General features: G+C 40.9%; 1 protein-coding gene and 1 pseudogene across 1 annotated transcript; one reads left to right on the plus strand and one right to left on the minus strand.

Annotated features, from left to right (window-relative positions):
• Positions 1–1,793: 1,793 nt before the first annotated feature.
• LOC147871131 (uncharacterized) lies at positions 1,794–5,112 on the minus strand. The gene is made up of 2 exons (XM_087341103.1): positions 4,378–5,112; positions 1,794–2,510 (listed from the first exon to the last, which is right to left on the minus strand). Exon 2 carries the CDS (start codon positions 2,440–2,442, stop codon positions 2,014–2,016), a length of 429 nt encoding a protein of 142 aa, XP_087197229.1. The 5' UTR covers positions 2,443–2,510; positions 4,378–5,112; the 3' UTR covers positions 1,794–2,013.
• A 1,371-nt stretch (positions 5,113–6,483) lies between these two features.
• Positions 6,484–22,376, plus strand: LOC147871132 (peroxisomal multifunctional enzyme type 2-like; annotated as a pseudogene).
• Positions 22,377–23,225: the final 849 nt, after the last annotated feature.

A 23,225-nucleotide genomic window follows, 5' to 3' on the forward strand; every position in this document is an offset into this window, starting at 1 on the left:
CAAGCCGCGCGTCGATGCCTGTTCGTTGCTTGGTTCTCAGCGTCAATAACAAATATAATGCTCCATGCGCTGTGATCTAATAGGGCAAACCACGGAAGTCAAGAATACTTTTCCAGAAGTCAGATTTCTTGAATAGCCCAGCGACTATTACATTGTCAAGAAGCATTCTGTTCTATAGTTTGTTTCACAGTCAAATCTAGAGCTCATAACGTGACGAGAACAGTCCTAATGTATTTGAATACATTTATACAAAGACTGAATAATGGCTACAGAATTTCATGAAGCTAAACCTACGATGGCTCAATTTTGTGGGCCCTCAGATTTTAATTGGGAAACTTGGATGTTTCCAAGTTAATGTATGTTCAATAATTCTCTTGTGTTTGGATTATTTACGACGCGAAACTTGGTCAGTGGCATTTATGCAGTGTCACAAACGCCTACATTTTGCGTTTTGGGCGAATGCTTTGTGTTGAAAAGCTTGAAACATTGGGTACTTGGCATAAAATGAATTAATGGTTTCATCATCGCACTCAGCTGTGCTGATGCAGTGAAAGGTTTCGACGGACTGGACTCGTAGGTCGATTGAATCTGGTGTCAGAGTTGCAATATTAAGACGAAAATTCTCCGGGATGTCGCGCCGTATAATACAGTAGAAACTGACCGACGTTTCAGAGGTGCTTACTTCCTGCATCATTGGGCACTCATCGCCCTGATGATGGTAGGTAATAAGCACCTCTGAAACGTCGGCCAGTTTCTACTAGATTACTTGCCGCTGTGAGAAGCTGAAATCTCACTTACAGCAAGGATGTTTCTGGCAAAGTGACAACTTGCAAGATCAAGAAGGAGATGGGGGATACCATTGAGGTTGGTTTTATGGAAATAAGTTGCGAGTACGTGGACTGGATCCGTGTGGCTTGGCACTAGGACAGACGGAGGATTCTGTTGATCCTCGGGGTTCTGTTAAAGGCCTGCTTCGTGTTCGGCAGGTCCCGGGTTGAAATCTCGGCTCAGAGCCCGGCTATCTCAGCCCCTTCAGGCAAATTCCGGGATGGTACCGTAAATTAGGCCACGACCGCTTCCTTCCACATCCTTTCTAATTCATTATTCATTGTCTTCCTCTCATTCGACGCTGTGTAATCCGTTGAATTGTAAAAAGATAATCACGAGGAGGTTTTATCATTATCGCAGCTGCGTCGTCTCACGCACGGCTCTGCCTGATTTCCGCTGGCCTTGACCTAAGTAATTGGTTCACGCGGCGATTTCTTGCTTCAGGCAGGATCCGGTACGAGAGCTCGTGGCAGAATTTCCTGAAGAGGACGTCTGCATTTTATGGCTGTCGACACGATCACTGTGATGGAAAAGTTCTCTTATCACGGAATGTTAAACTGCAGGTCGTGTCTCAAATATTTTTAGATGCATTTAACTCTTTGAAGCACAGTGGTAACTATATGTACCACCTGCAGTTATATTTATGGGGTCTTCTTAAGGTACAATTTGGCTGCACGCGACAGAGACGGACTCATCGCAGCTTCCCGCCACTCACTTTTGAGGTGACGACCGAGACATGCGGCAAAGTGTTTGTTTTGTTGAGACGCGTGCACATATTCTGTGAAAAATGAGTATAAAAATGCTTCTAAAAAGGTTACTCGAAGAAGAAGAAGAAGATGTGTTGCTGTGTTATTTGTTGCGAAAGAAAGAAAGAAAGAAAGAAAACCTACGAGTTCAATATTCAAAACCAGACGCGAAGAAGGGTCTTTCTGTCTGTTAATAAAGAATCATTTATCATTAGAAGAAGAAAATTTCAGGAGTTATTTCAGATTGAATCAAAAGCAGTTTGGTTACGCACTGAGTTTAATAGGAAAAACATACAAACAACAAAAACTGTCGCTCACGTTACGGTTAAGTTTCTTATATTGTATTATTACTAATTATGTCACAAATGTAATGACAATTGTCTTCATTCTGTGATGTTGGTTGGTTCGGGGGTCGAGGCAGTTCTTATAGGAGAATACCTCAGATGAACTTGGGTTGGACATCCCATGTTGCTCCTCGCATATCCATCTGAATCACTTCATAGTGACTTAAAATGTTAGCTTGTATTTTCAAACGTGGAGCCTTTACGTGGTTCCCAAATGAAGCAATTTCGTCTTCAATTTCTGTATCAGTGTTGGCACTTAACTGTTGCACGAGATTATCAAGAATATCATCATGATTGTTGTTGCGTCTTTTTCGTCGTGGAGGCTGTGGTACAGAGGACTGCGATGCTTCATCTGGACAACCTTCGCTGTTTTCAGTCCGAGTCTCAAACTGTGCGTTTGCCGCTGAATCTGACTCAACATTAGATGCAGTAGGTCTTTCTGTTGAAACCGGTTCTAAGAATTGGAGTCTCTTGAAAAAATCCCACTTAGAATTTTTCGGTGGTGCAGCTGATCCGGTTGACATTTTTCTTTTGCGTTTAAATCGATTGTATGAATCCCGTATATACTTCCAGCGTTTTCTACAGTCTCCATCTGAAATGAGAAAATACGCCCATTTTCGTGTGCGTGTTCTTTGTGTACGATATCACTTATTGAGTGATTGACAATTTTTTCCCTTCAGATTTATGGCGACTGGCGAAAGTTACGCTTCACTATCGTTTGCTTACCGTATATCAGCGCGTCATATTTCACCAATCGTGAAAGAGGTTCTTAGGTGTCTAAGAAACAAGTTGGTACCTCAACTCATGCCTGAACCTACGCAACGAGAGTTTCAACGCATTTCAAACGAATTTTGGATAAAATGGAATTTTCCGAACGCCGTTGGAGCCAATCTCTTTCAACTACAAAGCTTTCTTTTCTATCGTTCTTTTAGCCATCGTGGACGCTAATTACAAGTTTATTGCGGTCGACGTCGGTGCGTATGGCAAAGAAGGTGATTATTGGAAATAACTTTAATCTTCCGGGTCCTGAGTGCCTTCCGGGAACCATTTCTAACTTTCAGGCGAAGCATCGGGTCTCGACGCGTATCTGATGAAGTTGCAAAGAATGACGTAACTGAACAGACATTCAATTATCGCCTTTGTCGTGCCGGAAGGGTATCGGAAAATGCATTTGGGTTGATTTGCCAAGTATTTTGAGTGTTTTATACACACATAAACATTTTGCCGGAGACATGTGATGATTTGATATTAGTCGCCTGTTATGCGATGGATTCCTAGTAAAAATCTGGAAAAACTTTCTATCACTTCAGTAATGACGTGGAAACAACGCCACCAAACACGCACTCCTTATCTCGAGCAGGAGGCGAGATAAGAGAAGAGTTGAGAAAATATCTCATGTCAGACGCTGGTGCAGTTTCTAGGCAAGTAGATCGAAAAAACCTGGTAATAATCCATTCATTGCATGACGTGTTTAAGTCTAGAAGACGTTATATTGTATTATAAAAACGCAAACAACTAACCACTTTTGTCTAATTAGGCGAGCTTCGGGATTTAGAGGGTTAAGTCTGGCATTTATGAAAGCGACAGTGAACTTATGAGTCCTGCAAATTTCGTGACTGTCAGGCATCGAGCAGGACCCCGTTCCTTGGCGTATAAAAATGTATTCTGTGAAAGTTAAGTTGCCACCACGCCCCGCAGTAAAGCTGACAACCGATTTCAGACTACGTTGCCGATAACTGGGTTACACCGAACGCCTATTGATTGCAGCATCCTTGGCGATGTAAAAGTCTGACCAGAACGAGCTGCATGGAGCAGAGTCCATCTTCAGCCCTCGGTCGGTCGGCTAGTCAAATTCTGAACGAAATTCTTATCTCCTTATAACGCAGTTTCCTCCTCGCTCTTGTCACTTCATCCGTCTCGGGTCCAGATATTACCCTCAGCGCTCTCTTCTCAGACACCCCGAGTCTGTGTTTTCGCTTGAAGTGAAAGACCGGGTTTCACACCCATACAAAACAGTAGGAAACATTCGTTGTTAGAGAGGAGACGGGAAACAGAAGATTGTGAACTGCGGGCGGGAGAATGTGAAGGTGCGTCGTGCAGTTGTAAAACGCTTGGAAGTGCCTGAGGTAAAGTTGGTAATCGGCTTCCTCAGACGTTGGTAGTATTTCGTAGGATTGGCGGGCAGATTGAAATAGCTGAAGGTTGTCAGTTTGTAGATAATAATATGAAGAGTTTTATTCAGTCTCAAGACAAGATCAAGTTCACGCGCCCTGGGACCATGAAGTTTATGTATAATATCGAAGAAGGTGGCGTGATGTCATTCTCTTTATGAGTGCGACCTCACACGTGATCTCGTTACAGGCGATGACATCATAAGGAAACTGTTATCACAGGAGGCGTTGCGAGCTGTGAGGGCGCTCTCATATTACATCTGCTTAATCTCAATACGTGGGACTTACACAGTGTCTGAATTTAATTCGGATGGAGTTCAGACCTCAGCTTCTGGGGAATGCGGTGATGATCCTTCGTGGAAGTGTAGGCAACTGTCAGCTGCTCGAGAGACGTGCTAATTCCTTTCTTGTAGCTCCTGAGAAATGCCGCCAGTCGTTTTTCTGGGTCTCTCCGACTGTCGGTTGTTTCCATGGAGACGGTTCCCTGACCTTGACCGCTATTTGTGATCTGGCCTTCGGCGTTGTGCGAGGGCTGGGCCTGCCAAAGAATTACGGAATGTTGGTCGTTCGCTTAATAACTCGCCCTGCTCGATTAATCCAGACCCGGGGACTAACAGGAATCTTTACTCGAATTTACCGCGGGCCGGCGAGGGAAGTAGGTTGTGTGGATAAAGCTGGCTCAGGAGGAGAATGCCCCGTGTAGCGAACTTTCGGGTTGCTGCCCTCAACAGCGCTGAACGGATTTTGATGAAACTGAACGCGAACTGGCGTCGGTAGGCATCGCTTCGGGAAATTCTCCGCTCCACATTTAGCTCATCTCTGGTTTTCAGAGTTCACTTGGCAAATGTTCACATTCGCTGGCTTCATATTTTAGGGTAACAAGTTTGAATCCACGAAGTCATTGTCATTATCGGAGATAGAATTGAAGTTGCTCAAAATCTGCCACCACGCGAGATCCGACATCCAGACAATTGTCTCAGTTCCTTGCCCACGTAAAACCGACGTTTCGGGAACAAACCCTGAAGATGGGGACAGATTTTGTTCCCGAAACGTCGGTTTACTACGGTAACCAGTTGATTATATGTAATAAAATTGTCTGTATCTTGTGAATCACACAAAACATCATAGTTGAATGGTTAGTACTCCTGCTACATGTTTGGCAGGTCCTGGGTTCAGATCTTGGCCTGCAGACTGGCTATCGTGACGAAGGCTTGTTGTGGTTTTCCTCAGTCCCTCCAGAAAATGCTTGGATAGTTCCTTAAATTAGGCCATGATCACTTCTGTCCACATGTTTTCCAATTCTCTGTTTACTATCATCCTCTCACTCGACATTATATAGTCTCAGCAAGTGACAGCATCGTTAAATAAATTGTGAGTCACATGAAGATGGCTGCCTTCTGGGTTGTAGCATTACAACACAGAAAACGAGTCATATTCGTACTCGCCACTGTGAGAACCTCAATTCTTACTGTGACTCGCATGCTTTTGTTATGCTGTAACTTTGTGTGCCTGAAACTCGGGACTGTCAGTGTGATGGTATGAGATAAGAAATTCATGAACATGTGTCTGCACGACCTTGAATTTTAAGACATCCCATCTTACTAGTGACATCTTATAAATTGATCTGAAGTTGTCACTGACATGAAATCCCACAGTCTTGGACTGGGGACATTAAAATATCATAGTAATTTATAAAAAATACATTTAACACTGCTTTAGCTTTATTCAGCTTTCAGTATCACATTTAATTTTCATTGTTGCAATTTGCATGCTCTTTCCTAATGTTCTTCAGTAAGACACATCCTAGTTGCTGATTTAACTTCCTTGTGTAGAGCAGATGCTCATGGGAAAAGAGTGTGAAGATGACAGCGTTGTGGGATATTGCGCAGTGTAGTGTAATATAAATTGACACCATTATTAGGCGATCTCTCTGGTGATGAAGGCAGTAAGCATATTCCCCTTGTTACTTCATGCTTTTAAGTTAGTCATGTTTCTTTTCTGTATTAATAACATAGGCAGGAAAACTGTGACATGAGTTAAGAAAAATAAAAGCAGTAAGTACAGTTTCTATGGGATATTATGATACAAGGTATAAAATGTGAAAGTAGGGCAAGGAAATATCTCAATTTGGGAACTCTACATTCAGACAGGTAAAATGCCATTTGTTGCTTTCGAACATTTTCGCGCGGGGCTAGATCTACTGATACTATTGGTAGCACTGCATTAATCTAAATATATCGATATGGGAAAGAATGACTAGCGAAATTGCGTCGATCACTTTCGTAACCTGTTTTGAAGTACAGTACATATCTCTTGTACAGAGGTTTTGCAGTTATGTCAGACAGCAGACTGGCCGTATCTGATGCGAAGGTCTGAAAACACAAGCACACAAACTGTGATGATCTCGTGGTAGTGGATTGTGTCTTGGAGTCTACGACTAGACAGCGGCGGATTTATCGTACGTAGTAAGATTTAGCAATTTGTGCGTTGTATTATAATTTTAACGGTTACATTATTTCTTGACGATGACTTCGCAGTTATACACACGAAAGTAAACAAGGTACGAAGTACTGGTTAATCTTGCACTTGTACTACCTTATCCGTGTGTTTGGTCACGTAACTTCGTCTTGTTTCAGGTTCGGACTTCTGTAGGGCCCTATTAAGCATGACAGATCTGCGATTCGATGGCCGAGTGGTTGTAGTTATAGGAGCTGGTGCAGGTGATTATCGTACACGAAAATAATGTTTGTGCCTGATCGCTTTTTTAGTATGCAAGACTTTCTTTCGGAAATATTTAATTCTTGTCGAAATTATTTTAGGTTATCGTTCTTGTCTTCGCGGTTTCAGCTTCATTAATGACTATATTGTACAAAAAAAATATAGTTCTTTCCCTCATTTGTTAAGACAAAAATATGAAATTGAAGGGTGTGGGCTGCTACAACAGTATGTTTCCAGTTTTAATTGTACCAGTTTGTGTGTGTCCATTTCCATGGATAAAAGTTGTCATGATAATATTAAAGTATGATGAGACTCCACATGCCATGTGATGTGTGCACTGCAGAGGTGAGTTAATACCCTTCTCTTTTATCATTTGTCTGTTTCCATTGTCTCATAATCGTATTAATCATGGCATTTGCTTACAACTTTTTGCAATGAACAGTTCTGTGTGTCGTTTCACCCACTTATCATTTCTTGTGTGCCAGTTCCTCATAATTCTGACCAGCCATGACTTTATGTTTCAGGCCTGGGTAAAGCATATGCCCTGCTGTTTGCGGAGCGTGGAGCATCAGTTGTGGTGAATGACCTTGGTGGTGGTCGCCATGGCGATGGGAAGAGTAGCAGTGCAGCAGACAGTGTTGTAGAAGAGATCCGGCACAAAGGTGGGTTTAGTGCATTATGATGCTTGTTGGCTGCTACTGCATTTGCATGTAAGTTTCTTGTTTGTCCTCTCACCTCTTCTCTTTCTCCTTCCTTCTTACAAACTGCTTCCTTGTGTCCCCCTCTACCACCTCCGTCTGATTCCCTTTCCTTTCCAACTTCTGTTTTACGGTGAAGTCGCAGCACCGCGGGATTGCATTTGTATCGTAGATTGTTTTGTTTCTGGTAGGTGGCAAGGCTGTAGCCAACTATGATTCTGTGGTGAATGGAGAGAAGATTATACAGACGGCTCTGGAAGAGTTTGGACGAGTAGATGTGGTAGTGAACAATGCTGGCATCCTGCGGAACAAGTCATTCTCCAGGATTAGTGACGCAGACTGGAGTATGTTTGAGATTAAATCTTATTCTTGGCCATAATATCAGATTGTGGGGTACTTTCAGTGTATTTGGACTGCTACAGTCAGTCAGTCAGAAAACTAAGAGCGCCAGTGACTGGATATTATGTAGCTGTCCCAGGGGCCATTTTACCTTAAAGTCTGATAGTTCAGTGAAATTGGAATATCATTTTTCTGCAGAGACTAATTCTGAAAGAGTTAAAATTCACAAGCGTCTATTATCATTGTGGTTCTGACCAGTTTCAAGAGACTGTCCATGGCATTTGCCTAGAGAGGCTGAGGAAAACCTTGACAAATACTGTCTGCTATGCTGAGCTGTTTTGACTGTTATTGATATTGTATAGGAGGCCAAAAGAAAAGGGACTATGGTAGATTTCTTGAGTTCAGGGATGGTTTTGCATGCTTTTTTGTCTAGTTACTAGTGCTGTTGAGGTTTAATGATCATTTGTTACTGTTGCAGGCTTAATTCAGGACGTACACCTAACAGGTGCTTTCAAGGCAACTCGAGCCGCGTGGCCTCACTTCCGTAAACAAAAGTATGGACGTGTCATTGTGACATCCTCCAATTCTGGTCTATATGGGAACTTTGGGCAGGCAAACTACAGGTCGGTGTTAGTGACACTTCAGTATATTTATCTTTCATAGGATTGATCATTTGTATAATGTGTGCGTGATATCTTGGACATTAATCTGTTCTGCTTTGAATATCTTTGGGATTTAAAAGTATTAATTACAATACACCCCTCCCCCCGCCTATGAAATATTGATTTAACATTCTGGTTATTTATAAAAATAAAAGTTTGTCTTTGGTTGCCAGAAATGGTAGAAACTGTTTTCCCCCACAGTTCCTCAAGACAGATGCTGGGTTAGTGTGTTATATAACCGAGGGTCACTTCTACATCCTCTCCAGTTCGCTCTTCCTTTCAGGACTGTGTAATTTGTGCGGCTGAAAAGTTGTTCTCAAATAAGAAAGTTGGTGTGAGCGATGGCCGCTTTATGCATTTCTTGGGAGGAGTCCATGTATGTTTTTTTTATGGTTGCAGTGCTGCCAAGATGGGGCTGGTTGGTCTGAACAATACGTTAGCGATAGAGGGCAGGAAGGACAACATCCACTGCAATGTGATTGTGCCAACTGCGGCATCCCGGCTTACTGAAGACATCCTGCCACCTGGTGGGTCTGAACTTTTAATGCTGCTGATACTAAAGCCTGACAGTGTGTCACTTCTGTTTACAATAAATGAACATCAAAATGATGCAAACAGTGCATTTTGGAAGTATATTCACCCTTTTGTCATATTATCAGTTGTAATAAATAGTTCATGTTTTGGAGATCTGTTATCAGCAGTTTTTAATATTGTCTCATGATTATAAACACTAATGTGATACTGATAAGTCACTTGTTTGTTGCACAGATTTCTTTGCGCAGCTGCGCCCAGAGCTGATTGCGCCAGTCGTCGCGTGGCTGTGTCACGAATCCTGTGAGGAGACTGGCTCCATCATCGAGTCTGCTGCTGGCTGGGCAGGAAAATGTAAGTGTCAGTGGCACCCCTGTTCGGAATATGCTCGATGCCTGTAACGACACCACTGGTTCTGAGTCATGTGATGCCGTCCAAAACAGGACTGCATTTCATTAGGGTCATGAAGGTTGGGTCTGTTGTTGCTCTTTCAGTGAAATGCAGAAATGATTTTTTCACTGCAAATCACAATCGTAGATAAGTCGCAGAATCTGCATGTGGACTTCCGTAGATGTGTCAACAGCGGTAGAATGACCGGATTCATGTTTCAAGGGTCCTGATTTCAGTGAGACAGCTTGGAATAGCCATGAAGCGCAGTAATGATAGACAAGCAGAGAACCGTTTACCTCCCGTGCTGAGTGTCGGCAGAACTTTCCATCAGGATGCGTTCTTGTCTGACAACCTTCAGGTTATCTGGTGCGTTCACCGGGCGGCCTGCTGCGTGCACAGATGAATGAGCTGGTGACGCCAGAGGCTGTACGTGAGAACTGGGGCAAGGTGACAGATATGTCTGCTGCCGTTAAATTGGAGTCCATCCAGGAGGCATCTGGTACCCTGATGACCGTTCTGGAGCAGATGAAGTCGAACTCTGGGCTTTCTTCTGATGGCGTGAGTTATGACTCGATGTAGTTTTTTGCATATGCTTTCAGATAGTAATTATTCAAGTTACCCCTGTGTCTAAGCACCATCCAGTGGAGGTGTATAGAGGGAGTGTAGTATAAGACGTATGAATGAGCAGAATTAATTTTGTTTATTGTGTACAGGATTTTAGCCCGTCGCCATAATTGTAGTACGTGGTTTACGTTACTTCAGTTGTGGCTTACGCCACTGGAGGTCCAGTATTTTGTTAAATGAGGTGTACATTAGTTTTGGCAATGGCTGGTGCTGCCATCCAAGTATTGATGGTGGCTAATCTTTGTGCAGACTTGAACTTCTTTTGTCTTCTTGGTGACACTTATTCTGTGAACATGGTTTAAGGTCCTGATTTCCTTTCCAGAAGAGTGTTGTGACAAAGTTCCAATACACTCCTCATGACCTGATCCTGTATGCACTGGGAGGTGAGTAATGTGCCATTATGTGCGTGTGTTTGTGACAGTGTGACAGACAAGTAATGTGTTTGTTTTATTGCAGTTGGTAGCACTGTGACCAACCCAAGTGACCTGAGATTCCTGTATGAAGGCCACGCAGACTTCTCTGCGTTGCCGACGTTCCTCGTGTTGCAAGGCGTGTCTGCCGTGATGGAGTCTAGTGTTACTGCTGAGGTGTTCAGTGGCAGGGATTTCAATCCTGCCAGGGTAAGTGAGGTTATGTCTTGATAAGCAGACTCTTTTGAGGATAACCGCAAGGTTCAGCATCGGTCATTTCGAAGCCTGCCTTCGGATGCAACCCTGAGCCACCTCACAATCTTCTTGCTGTGTTTTCATCTCTGTATGTGCATTTCTTGCCTTCGCAGCTGAACATGTCCATATATCTTAACGCAAGGCACATTTTACTGCCTGTGCTTTGTCTATTACGAATATAATAGCCAGTCTCCATCGCACTTGACTTGTTTAGTTCACTGTACATGCAGTGAGGAAGAAATTAAAAGTCTGCTGGTCCTCATGGAATGAAAGCAGATCCAGCTTCTGCAAAAATAATACTGCAGTGAGTTGTTTTTCTGTTCAGTGCAACGGAGGATCATTCAGGTCGTATTCTATGCTAGTGAAGTTGTAATTGAGCAGTGTGGTGTGGACTCGGGGAATGCTTGCTATCATTCAGTCCAAAATGTTTTGTCCTCTCATCTCACATCAAGAAAACTAAAGATACAAAAGTTGTGCTGTATGGGTGTTAAACTTGGTCTCCCACTTTGAGGGAGGAACATAGATTGAGGGTCTTTGAGAACAGAGTGTTTAGGATATTTCGACCTAAGAGGCAGGAAGAAAATTGCATTATGAGCTTCACGGACTGTACCCCTCACTTGATACTGTTAGGGCGATTAAATCGAGGAGGATAAGACGGGCGGGACATGCGGAACGCATTGTTAAGGGGTGGGGTGTTTACAAGATATTGGTTAGAAGGCCTGAAGGGAGGAGATTGTGGGTGAGACATTGGCGTAGGTGGGATGGCGTTAAGATGGACCTTTGGGAGATAGGAATCTATGGAGCAAACTGGATGCAGCTGGCTCAGGTTAGTCTTATGGCAGGCTTTTGTGAACTCAGTGATGAACCTTTGGCTTCTATAAAGAAAGTGTTCTATTTTTTGAGAAGCCAAGTATACAGTCAGTTTTTCAAAGAATATCCTGCACCATAGAGAGAGTGAGGATAGAATTCACACTGATTCAGTGAGCTGCACAGAGTGTAGATGCTTCCCACTGGCATGCCACTCGGTCATGTAAACAAATGACAGTATTCAGTTGTTTTTGCAGATATATCATAAAGTATTTCTTTCTTTCTTTCCACTAAATGGATTCGAGAAGTTCTGCTAACTTAAAGATAGTTCAGTGGTTTCGACGTAGAGACTGATTGGATTATGAACCTTAGGGTTGCTGATGAGGCACAAAGGAATGAGAAACGATTGAGTACATAATTGGAGTTGACTGAGGAGGATCGTGTTGCTGCTATGTTGCCAGATGTTGCATGGTGAGCAGTACTTGGAGGTTCTGCGTCTCATCAACAGTTGAAGGGACTCTTGAGGTGCACTGCAAGGTGGTGGATATGTTGGACAAGGGATCCGGGACTGTTGTGCTGGTGGAAGGTGAGATAAAATTGTGCAGTATGATCATTCCATTTGTAACTTCTGTCAACTTGGTTCGTGCAGTTGTAACGTGTCTCTTTTTCTTTGATCTGTCTAGGCTAGGGGGAATATAAGTGGTTTAAAAGTCTAGTCTTCAAGGTGATACAAATTCAGTTGCTGTCTGTTGTCATTATTGCAGTGGAGACATTTGATGAAAGTGGTGAGAAGGTGGCACAGTCCCTGCTGACAACATTTGCTGTTGGAATGAAGGGTGTTACAGACAAGCGTACTTCACCCTATGATGTGCCAACAGCAGAACCACCAAAGCGGATTCCTGATTTGTCTGTTGAGCAACACACGTCTCTTGATCAGGTCAGAATAGAGGGAAGCATGTGTTACGTGTGAGGCTCTTTGGTTATTTTTCTTTGAGGGGGGGGGGGTGAATGTAACTTTTCTTATTCTGTGTATGTATTTTTAGTTTCTTCTGTCAGTAGTACTAACATGTAAAATATGGAGAAGAAGCACAATCTAATTAAGATCTTGACATATTTGTGGTGATAGAGCTTTGTAAAATGTGCATCCTTAAGATTATTTGATGTAGACTGAAAATGCTGACTGCTTTGAATCTGCACTTATTGCTGTGTGTGAAAATTATGACTAATGAAACACTGCAGCTAAGTCTGTAGAATTTAGTATGGAGAGAGATCATAAACACACCTACAAATTAATTGTCAATGTTTCTTCACTTCAACATTATTTCCTGCAGGCTGCACTCTACCGACTGTCTGGAGACCGCAACCCACTTCACATTGACCCGAATGTGGCTGCATTTGGTGGATTTGATCGGCCCATCCTGCACGGTCTGTGTTCGCTGGGCTTCTCAGCCCGCCATGTCCTACAGCAGTATGCGGATAATGATCCAACCAAATTCAAAGCCATAAAGGTGTGTAATAGAAACATCTCTTTTTGGGGCTTTCCTATTTTCACATTCTCATGATAACATTCCAGCACCCTCTTTCTGTTGTTCTATGGATTGTTTGTGTTCACAGCATTTTTCACTTGCCTCTTCCGTGTCTGATGTACAGTTCAGTTGATGTCAGTCATTGTACTTTCTTATTCTTTCCACATGCTTTCCTATTTTCTCGCATATGTGTTGGAATACTTCATAACCGTGACTCCCATTCACAGTGGATACGTTAAGGGAGGCCTATGGTAAGTAAAAAAAATATTCATGTGAAGCATGGTGCAATGGTGTGGCTTGATAGTAGATTTCTAAGTTGTAATTCCGGAGGACTGTTCATAACATTTTACCATTTCAGTCTCTTTTTTTTAATTTCATCATCTTGTTGCTTTGTAAGTTCTTTGTACTTTTTTTCCATCAGAGAGATTGTTAAATATGATGTTATTTCATGAATGTGTTTAATTTTCAGAGGTTATATAGCATCAGATAGAATGAGAGGATAATGAATGGGTATGAATTTGGAAAGGGGCAGTAATATTAATTTTCATGTTACTATGCTGGAAGTTTTTTGGAGGGACTGAGGAGAACTCTGATTAGCCTGAGAAGGATAGTCAGAAACTGGACTGAGATGCAACCTGATATCCCCATTAATATGGTTTAGATCGTTGCACTACACAGGCCATCAGAGTGTGAGGGTATGAAGAAAATGATGACTGTCACTGGTTTACAGGCTCGGTTCAGCAAGCCGGTTATCCCTGGGCAGACACTACAGACTGACATGTGGCAACAGGGGAACCGTATCCACTTTCAGACCAAGGTGAAAGAGACGGGGAGCGTGGTGATATCTGGCGCATATGTCGATCTCACCGAGGCATCCGTCCCGCAGCACAAGGTACGTTTTTGTGGCTGACTGATGGGCCAAGATCATCTTTGATGATGGTTGTTCTGCTGGTGAGAAATTTTGTTGCTGCTGGCCTTTCACCACGTTCACATAATTCTGCCCTTATGCTCTGTCATGAGCTGGTTGAGTCTATCTATTTCTTCACATCATATTTCTCTAAGGTGCATTTTAGTAATGTCTGTGTGTGTGTAGATCTCCCAAGTACTGTTTTCCTTTCAGCTTTTCCAATGAAATTTTTGTGTTAAATTTCATGTCTACGCAGTGGAAATAAAAGGTCACACATATTGCAGGTTCCTCACAGAAAAATGCAATTTGATTATGCAGTACACTGCTACTAAACAAGACGAAGCATTTGAGCTGTGTTGTTTGCATGTAAAGCTTACTTAATATAAATGTACATTTTGATGTAAATTCTGTAATTGTGTTTTGGAGAATGTTTAATTTAGTGTGGGTTTAATGAGCCAAATATAAGATTTAATTCTGGATTTTTAGTAAAATGATAGGAAAGCTCTGATGGGCAGGGCATACAGCATGCATGAGCAAGACATGAAATGAGTACAGAATTTTGTGTGGAAAACCTGAGGGAAGAGATGGCTTCAGAGACCAACTCATAGATGGGAGTGTAATATTAAAATGGATCTTTAAAATACTGGGTGTTAGGTTGTGGATTGTGTTCAAGTGGTCCAAGATAAGTCCATGAGGCAGGCCTGAGCTGTGTGGTGTTTGTTCCTACAGATTGCAAGTTGTGTTTATAATCGATATAAAGTGTAACTGATATTCTGTTATCTTGTGATAACCTGCATTGTTCAGCCTAGCAATTTCTTACTCTCAGTGACAAGGTTATGTTTCCTTTTTGTTAAGATCCAAAACATTACAGCATTGCTAGTATCACATCTTCAGTAAGATCCATTTTAACCCTTTAAAGCTGAGTTGTAACTGTATGTACCACCTGCTGTAACAGTCATTATCTCTGCATTTTGCCCACAGAATATATAATGTGGGTTTTATATTGATCTCAGAATAAGCAGTAATTTATTTCTCTAAGCAGCATTAACTAGTTTAGTGTTGTCGTGGAGACATGTTGTGTTTTCTTTGAGGTAACAATGGATTGATAGAATATTATGCACCTTTACTGTGGCTGAAGGGGTTAATTATTTTCTTTAATTATCTAGTTGGTCTTCAGAGGTTACTCAAAAGCTCTATGGAATTTCTTTGTTTTCTCTTTCCTAGTTACATTTCCAGCTTATGGTAAATATCTGCAAATCAATTTCTCAGGATATTTGCATCTTCAGTGGGCAAAGTGAGGAACAAACTTCACGATTTGTACAGTTCACTTAGTGCTTTGTGAATAGTGAACTGTGGGAGACAAAGAGAAGTTGTCACATGAATACATTGTTTCACTACACTTGTTTATGTAAAATGTCATTAGGTCAGAAATTGGCTTAGACTTGGAAAAAAATTTTGGCATGATGCTGGGGGTGGAGCCGAGTCATGATATGGCCATTTGTGTGTGTTTTGTGTAACAGAATAATGAACCTTTGTTTTGTAAAAGCAGTAAGTTTTTTGACTAGCTGAGTCACTGTCAAGGAGGCAGGAAAGACTTTGCACTTTGTATAGTTCATTTAGCCTACATGTAAGGTTGTCTTGATAACATGTACAGTACAGTAGCTGTGTTCAAGGTCATGGAAGAAACACAAGTGAGTAGCTCTGATGTATGCTGGTTGCATCAGTCAGTCACTATGCCTGCTGTGATGAGGTCCACCAAGGTGAGGGAAGTGAAAACTGGAATTTGTAGTTCAGAGGCACATCTCATGTCCTGACATAGAATGAAAATATGAACATGGTTTTGCATTTGTTTTTAAGCTAAAAATATAGTATTCATAAATATTTAACACGTTCAGGAAGTACTCATTATTGATTACAGAGTGTGTAACCATCGAAACTACTCTCAGTAATGCTAAAGATCAAGTTACATCATATCCATATTTTTCCACTTTTGTATGGTTGTAAAATATGGTTTCTTTCTTTGTGTGAAGAACCTAAATTGTGTTTGAAAACAACCAAATATTATTTGGGATCTTGAAGGATCAAATAAGTGGATTCTTAGGATAGTGAACTAAAGGACTAAATGTGTTGTTCATAAGATGAAAACACATAATGTATGCATAGTTTGGTGGGAATCCTGTTAAAAAAATTGGACATAAGTAAGACTGAGAATTTAAGGGGAGGATAATATTAAGCTGGATCTTAGACAAATACAGATGTGTTTGAACTGTGCCAAAGTGGCTTGGTCCTGCAGCTAGTGACACTGTTTGGTATTGGCAATGTTCGACCTTCGTTTTCTATCACCAGAGAGTTAACAGGTTCCTAGAGACATGCAGAAATGGTGTATGATGTTGGTGGCTTTGTAAACTGTAATGTGAGGTTGCATTGTTGGTGCAGGCATCCACATCAGCGCTGGATTCGGATGGTGTGTTTGACTTGCTGAAAAAGCGGGTTGCGGCAAACCCAGAGCGTGCCAAGAAGATCGGTGGTGTGTTCCAGTACAACATCACCAAAGATGGCAATACTGTTGCCACCTGGAGTATGTATCACACAGTTGTCATGGATTTACAGCACTGTTAGAGAGTAAATTTTATACAGACTAACTTAAAACTTTCATCTGTTAAACGTTTTGTCTGTGCGGTTAACTCTCCTACTTCATATCTGGCAGATCTTGGGTTTGTATCTCATTTGAGAGACAGGGTTTTCTTATCATAGTCACGGAAGGCAATGATGAGACCCTCGCCGGGTTCGCTCGTCACGGCCACTTGCAGCTGAAACGGAAAGACTTGTTATGCATTTCTGTTGCGTCCTACAGGAGCAGTGTGTGACGATGTTAACAGAAACCCAAAAAACAAAACAAGAGATAAACTTAGGAATTTTACATGATTACAGGCTTTGTGGCATATGTATTTGTCAAGAAGTTCTGGAAAAATGAAATGTATGCAGAAATTTGATGGTGAAACCTGAGGAACACCACTTGGAAGACTTGTAAGAAGTTTGGAGATTAATATTCAATTTTAGCTTTGATGTTAGCTATATTCAGTCCTCAGTTCATTTTAATTATGAGCTTTGAATATCAGAGAAGCAGACAGAAACAAGTATGGTGTCCATAGATGGATTTTCCAAGTAATATTTAAATGTTTCAAAATGAAAATCATTTTATTAATCTGAAGAATTTGTGTTTTATGCTCATTATTTTACAATGGCTTCCTGTACATTCTAAATATATAATTTAGGACCAGCACAATGGAAATTACAAACATTTCTATAAATTTTGACCACGGTCCATGCAAGTGATAACTCACTTCAGAGGCATCCTCTGTTGGTCTGTAGTTGACTTCTGCAGCTGTGAAGTTGAAGTATCCATATTTCCTTGGTCTGACAACTACTACATGAGATACATTTGTCCCTGCAGGGATCCTGTCAATCTTGATGTTGAGCTGACCACCCACCAAAGTGAAGGCCTCTTTGTGAAAGCTACTGTCACTCAGCTTAACACCAAGAGCAGTACTTGTGCCAACATTATATAGTGTGTACTGCAAAGAATGTTGTGTGTTATAATCAAACAAGTTTATGAGGTATGTTGGTATTATATGGGTACTAAATACAATATTATCATGAGATGCTCCATATTCTTTGGCTTGTAACATAAACGGCCTATGATATGTAAAAATTTCTATTCTGCAAAAACAACCGGACGATAACTTTTCTGAAACAATATGACATCTAAATATCCCAGCTACTATGTCCATGTCTTCAACCAGATATCTATTCAGTATCTGTTTCGAAATTAGCAATCTGGCACCCGTTTCTTCTTCCTCATTACCATCTACATAAGCAGCTAGGGCTGCGAGAACAAAAATACTTGGAAATTTCATTCTTTCAAGATTTTTAACGAAATATTAATTTATACACTCCCCAACGTGTTGTACGCAGGAGTACTTCGAATCTTTCCCAACGGAATGGCACTTCTTTATCAAAACTTCCAACTCGTTGCCAACTCACAAGCAACAAAGCATGTAATTCGACTCCTACTGGCAATGACCGCACTTAAAAATTAGTTCCGGTTCCCTTCATTGTCACCAATTTAAAAGTTAATGACGATAAAATATACCGTTCCAGCCGTTGCCAATGTTAAAATGAAACTGTTTTGGCTTCACTGTTAAACACGGAAGTTTAGAAGTTCCATAGTTTGTAACATGCTTTGTAACTCAGAACTGTAGTTTGTTAATCGGCTGTACTTCGTATGCGATTATTTGGAATAATTATTAGGCACATATGGATGTGCTTTGTTATCGGTAATATAACGTAACTGTGTTGAGAATCGTGTCGATGTCTCTGTCATCAGACCCGGAATTGGAAATGAAAGTTAAAAAAGGTTTGAAAACGTGTCAAACATGGATTGAGTTGTTTATGTTGAACTTATATACGTAACATTGCAAAGCACTGCCCCCGATGGTGGAGAAGAGGGTAGAAGTTACCAGACTGCATCATGAGTTGCAGGGACGTTGCTACGATGTGGAGTATGCCATTGGGTAAGGTTTAAAGGAAATTCTGTTCGTTCACTAGTATTCAAGAGGAACCTTGTTCCCAAGTGAATACTTTTCCACAGGCTTGTAGCAGCATCTTGCTCATTTCTAGTTGACATTTTGAATTATGTGAAGTGTAATTTCTTTATGTTACAAGGAAAGCTTATTATTTAATCAATTAACTTAGTGATTTTAGACCTTCATTCATTTGACATTTCTGCCTGGCAAAGGAATAAGATCCTGAGTCCTGACACAAAGTCGCCAAATATGGTGTGTGTGCGTGTGTCTATCTATCTATATATATATATATATGATTTGGAAGAAAAGTGAGAATCACAAGACCTTCCCAGAACTTTGTGTAGTTTTTTCAGCAGTTGTATTGTTCTCCAGGGCAGTGAAGTCTATGGAGGGGGCAGAGGATAACCTTGGTAACATACAGGAACTGCTGAAGAATGCGGTGTTCTTGCGACAGCAGATTAAGTATGAAGAAGCTCGCAGGTGAGTGTTATTGTGAATATTGTGGACGTGATTTCTGTGGTCTGTCTGTGCCTTCTCTCAGGGTTCTTCCCATTTTATTCATATGTGAACTGAATGTAAGATGAGCAAATGTGTTTCAGTTGGAAAAGAATGTACTATAGCAAGTACAGAATGCTAAATTTGTGGGTTACCTGTGTTTTAGAATACATGAAGGAAATAGGGTTTGGGGAATTTGGGACACAAACTTGTTTTATAGCAACAGGAAGGAAGTCTGTCACTAGTGTAAATCCCCCATAAATAAATATCTCCTATGCGTAAGGAAAAAATGATCTGAATTGTTGTGTAGTACATGGACAAAACTATTCTGTGCAAATCCTCGTTTGGGAAGGAGTGATTCTACCAGTAAATTATAGCAGTGTGGTGTTAGCACTCCTGTTTCTCAAATGAATTGCGTCCTATGCACAAGTCTCAGCAGGGGATTTGCTGTCCTGACTGAAGAGGTTTTTTTTTGTCAGTTTCCTCAGATCTTCCAGTTGAATCTGATCATAGTGTATCAGAATATGCCAGTTGATCCAGTGGTTTTTGAATGACTTATAAAGCAGTCTTATTAATTAAGTACGCTGCATGTGTATGTCCATCTAGCCTGATTCAGTTACACAGCAGTTGACTGGTTTTTGTGAAATTTGGTGTGAATATCTACCATTTCAGTTCTCTTGATCTTCTGTTCATTTTAACTTTGTCATCTGCCATTACTGAATTGAGTTTTGAGGTTCTTATGATAGTGAATATGGAGGTGGCTGTCTTGCAGGTTGTTGCACCATTTAATGTAAAAATCAGTTTGTGCAACGTCGCAGGCAACCATCTTTGTAATGAGTTGTTTTGTAGGACACTAAATTAATTTTATTGCTCTGTGGATCACTGTTTCATTCACAGTAGTGTAGAATACCGGTCAGACAGTGTGTTAGTGATTTTTCACCTTGCTGTGATTCTTCATGTGTGTTAGAATTGTGTTTTGTTCCTGTGTGCTGATCCAAGAACATTTGGATTGGCATGCGCATATGCGCAACGCATGTGATTTATGTTGCATGTCTTGTCTGTGTAGGCTCCCCCACTAATGCTGTGACATGCCAGGTAATTGCTGCTTCCTGTTGTTTATTATGTTGGTAGTATATTATGGTAAGCAGTCACTACATGATCATGATGAAATTGGGGATATCACATGGCCTTAGAATTGTTACTGTGTAGGAGAAAGAGTGCATGGTCACATGGACATAATGTTTCATTGATACAGAGGACACTACAGAACAAGGGAACTGTGGTCCTATAAGTGGGAAATATTAACCTGTCAGTGTGGGCTGTGTCGAATGGACGTCTTTGCACGGTGTGATAGGTGCCATGTATGTTTCCAACATCAGAGTGAAAGAAATGACTATATTTATTCAATTGTGAGGTGATACTGAACTGTGCAATATCGTTATACTAAGAGACAGTATATTTAAGACATTTATTTCCTCTATTAGGTTGAAGGCCAGTTCATGCTTCATTGTTCAAAGTTCCTGCTTTTGGAAAAGTTCTTAATTACAGATAATAATGGCTACTTATTTCACCTGCTGTTTTGTGTGGGTGTTAAACTTGGTGTCTTGCACTGATGTCTGTGATGAGCAGAATACATGTAACTAAGAGAAACATACAGGCAGCGAGAGAAAATTACATAATGAGGAGCTTCATGAATTGTGCTGTTTTTTTGGGAAAGTGTTCAAATCAAGAAACCAGTGGGTGGTTGGTGTTGCCCAAGGAATGTAGTGGCACTTTAGTATTAGCAGTGGATAGTTATATAATCAATATTGTTTGTGCATGTTTTTTTTCCTTCAAATTAGCCATTTAATTACTATGTATTTGCATCGCTGTTTGTTTAATTTTGTTCAGATTACAATTTCATGTCTTGGATCCTCCATTCACAATAATCCTAATCCCATTTAGTATTAAGTAATTTGTACGGTTGAAATATAATTATTAAATAGCCTACGAATCAATTAGTCAGTTCATTCACCCTTTTAGCCACTTGATCTCTTAATCACAGTCAGGCGGCTAAGCAACCAGTGGATCAATCAACTGCTCATTCTGTTCAAAGATATTTGTTCGTACAGGAACAAGAAGGAGTCATACTAAATTAAGGATTTGGTGCAGTCTTTACTGTATGATCTACTATTAGCTTCTCAAGGACTCTGCTTCATGAAAATTTTATTTACAATCACAAAATCATGTTTGGATCTTCAAGGACACTGGTTGACCACAGTTTGTTGGGAACAATACTGGTGATTCATGGTTAGGATCATTTTTGTTATATTTTGAGGATAAAATTCATATTTTGGGTATGAAATTCTTACTTGAAACTACATTTCTCGGGCATTTACAGTGAATCCTTCATTTAGTTCAGATGCCAAAAGTGGTGTTCTGAAAGTGCAAAGTTAAGAGCTTTCATTAAAGATTTCGGTGAGGAATATTTTAGTTCTGATGGAACAATTCTGTTCTGTAAACTTTGTGAAGTTAATGTTACAGCTGGTAAGGGATTTAATGTGCAACAACATTGTGATACGGCAAAACATAAAAATAAATTGAGCAAGCAGTAGGCAGGTCAGGTTTCTGTTGCGATATGAAGTGAGCCTGCCAAGTGTACTGAACATACTCCACTGATTTCCTGGCAAGCAGTAGGCTGGTCAGGTGACAGACAGCTTTTCCCCGAGTAAAATCCCAAGGATCAATTAAGCTTCTTCTCTCAGCTATTCCCAGAAAGACAAAATGCATTCACTTTTAACTAACACAAATGCAAAAATAAACAGCATTCTGATGACGCAGTTGATTGAACATGTACTTTTGTTCTTGGGGAGGGGGGCACACCACACACACTTCTGAGTATATAAATGTCACTTATCAATGCCGTAAACGCCTCATGGCGTTTATTTATTTGATTCCTCGGGAATCATCGACACATAACCTCAACCGTTAAACGAGAACACCCTATCATTCCGTAACCTGATGACAGCCCACCTAGATCGCTGTTCGCACACATAATCTTACAGCACCTCCAACACTCCGAAGACTAGATTCACGCAACAAATTTTACCAACTCTATCTCTGCGCGAACTTGACTACAGCGAATTCTAGTAGCGAACCCAGTAAACTACGTATTGGCGGGAAAGAGCAGGGCATCGATATATCAGGAAGATCCAGAATCGTAATCTTGTAGGAGCCTGGTAGCCGAATGGATAGCGTGCTGGCGTGCGGAGTACTACATCGGCAGTTCGAGACCCAGCGGATTCTTACAGTAGTATTAATTCTTAATTCTTACAGTAGTATTAAGTTCTAAATATAAAACGAGGGCAGGACTCAGGACTCAAACGATTTCTGATTTCTGATTTCTGCCCTCTAAAAATAATTGTGGGTTACCGGGAGGGTGGGGCGCCTAATATGATAGAATGAGGGGGGTTATGCACAAATATATAAAAGGGGGCTCAGTTGGGGGTATACCAAACATACAGACATCAAAGCATATGAGTCGAAAAAGAAACAATACAATCCAGCGAAATAAATTAAACCTGCATGCTTGTCATGTAAGCTGTTGAGTGTGTTCGCAGACTGACTTGATATCTGAACAGGAAACCTGATGGGACAATGAATGAAGTGTGTAATTACCTGACCTATAGGATGTACTTTAAATGTTGTGATTGTAAGTGTGAGGTGATATGTTGACAGAAGTAAATGCAGTTTGGGATTGACATTATTGCTGTTTCCAGTTGGTATAGGTATCGTTTGTAGGCGTGGGTGGAGACTATTTGTGAAGTGATTTCGGTTTTTGTTATGTAGTGCTTTGACCGGAGCTGCAGGGGTATTTTCTGTGCTTGTGGTTAATTTTGAGTCTGCTGTGTTAAGCAAGGATAAAGGTTATAAAACTTGTAAGTTTGGCGTGTGGTGTTTGTTATGAATTTGGATTTGCTTGCAAAAATCTCATGCCCAGTAGATGACAGATTTGTTGATTTATTTGGCTGGATTTTTTCTTTCGACTCAAGTGCTTTGAACACATTTTGGTTAAAGATTGTTGATTGATATGATGTCTGTTTGGACCACCTTTGGCTGCTCCCTCATAAATATATTTTTGCATAACCCCCTCATTCTCTCATCTTCGGCTCCCCACCCACCCGTTAACCCTCAATTATTTTTTTAGAG

Source organism: Zootermopsis nevadensis, unplaced genomic scaffold (genome assembly GCF_977971745.1).
Source record: "Zootermopsis nevadensis isolate Lab colony 2312 unplaced genomic scaffold, Znev_1.0 Znev_ptg000062l, whole genome shotgun sequence".
Classification (NCBI taxonomy): domain Eukaryota; kingdom Metazoa; phylum Arthropoda; class Insecta; order Blattodea; family Termopsidae; genus Zootermopsis; species Zootermopsis nevadensis.

Bases quoted from the DNA above. Each gene is read 5' to 3' on its own strand.
- LOC147871131 (XM_087341103.1), bottom strand. From the start codon at position 2,442: ATGTCAACCGGATCAGCTGCACCACCGAAAAATTCTAAGTGGGATTTT.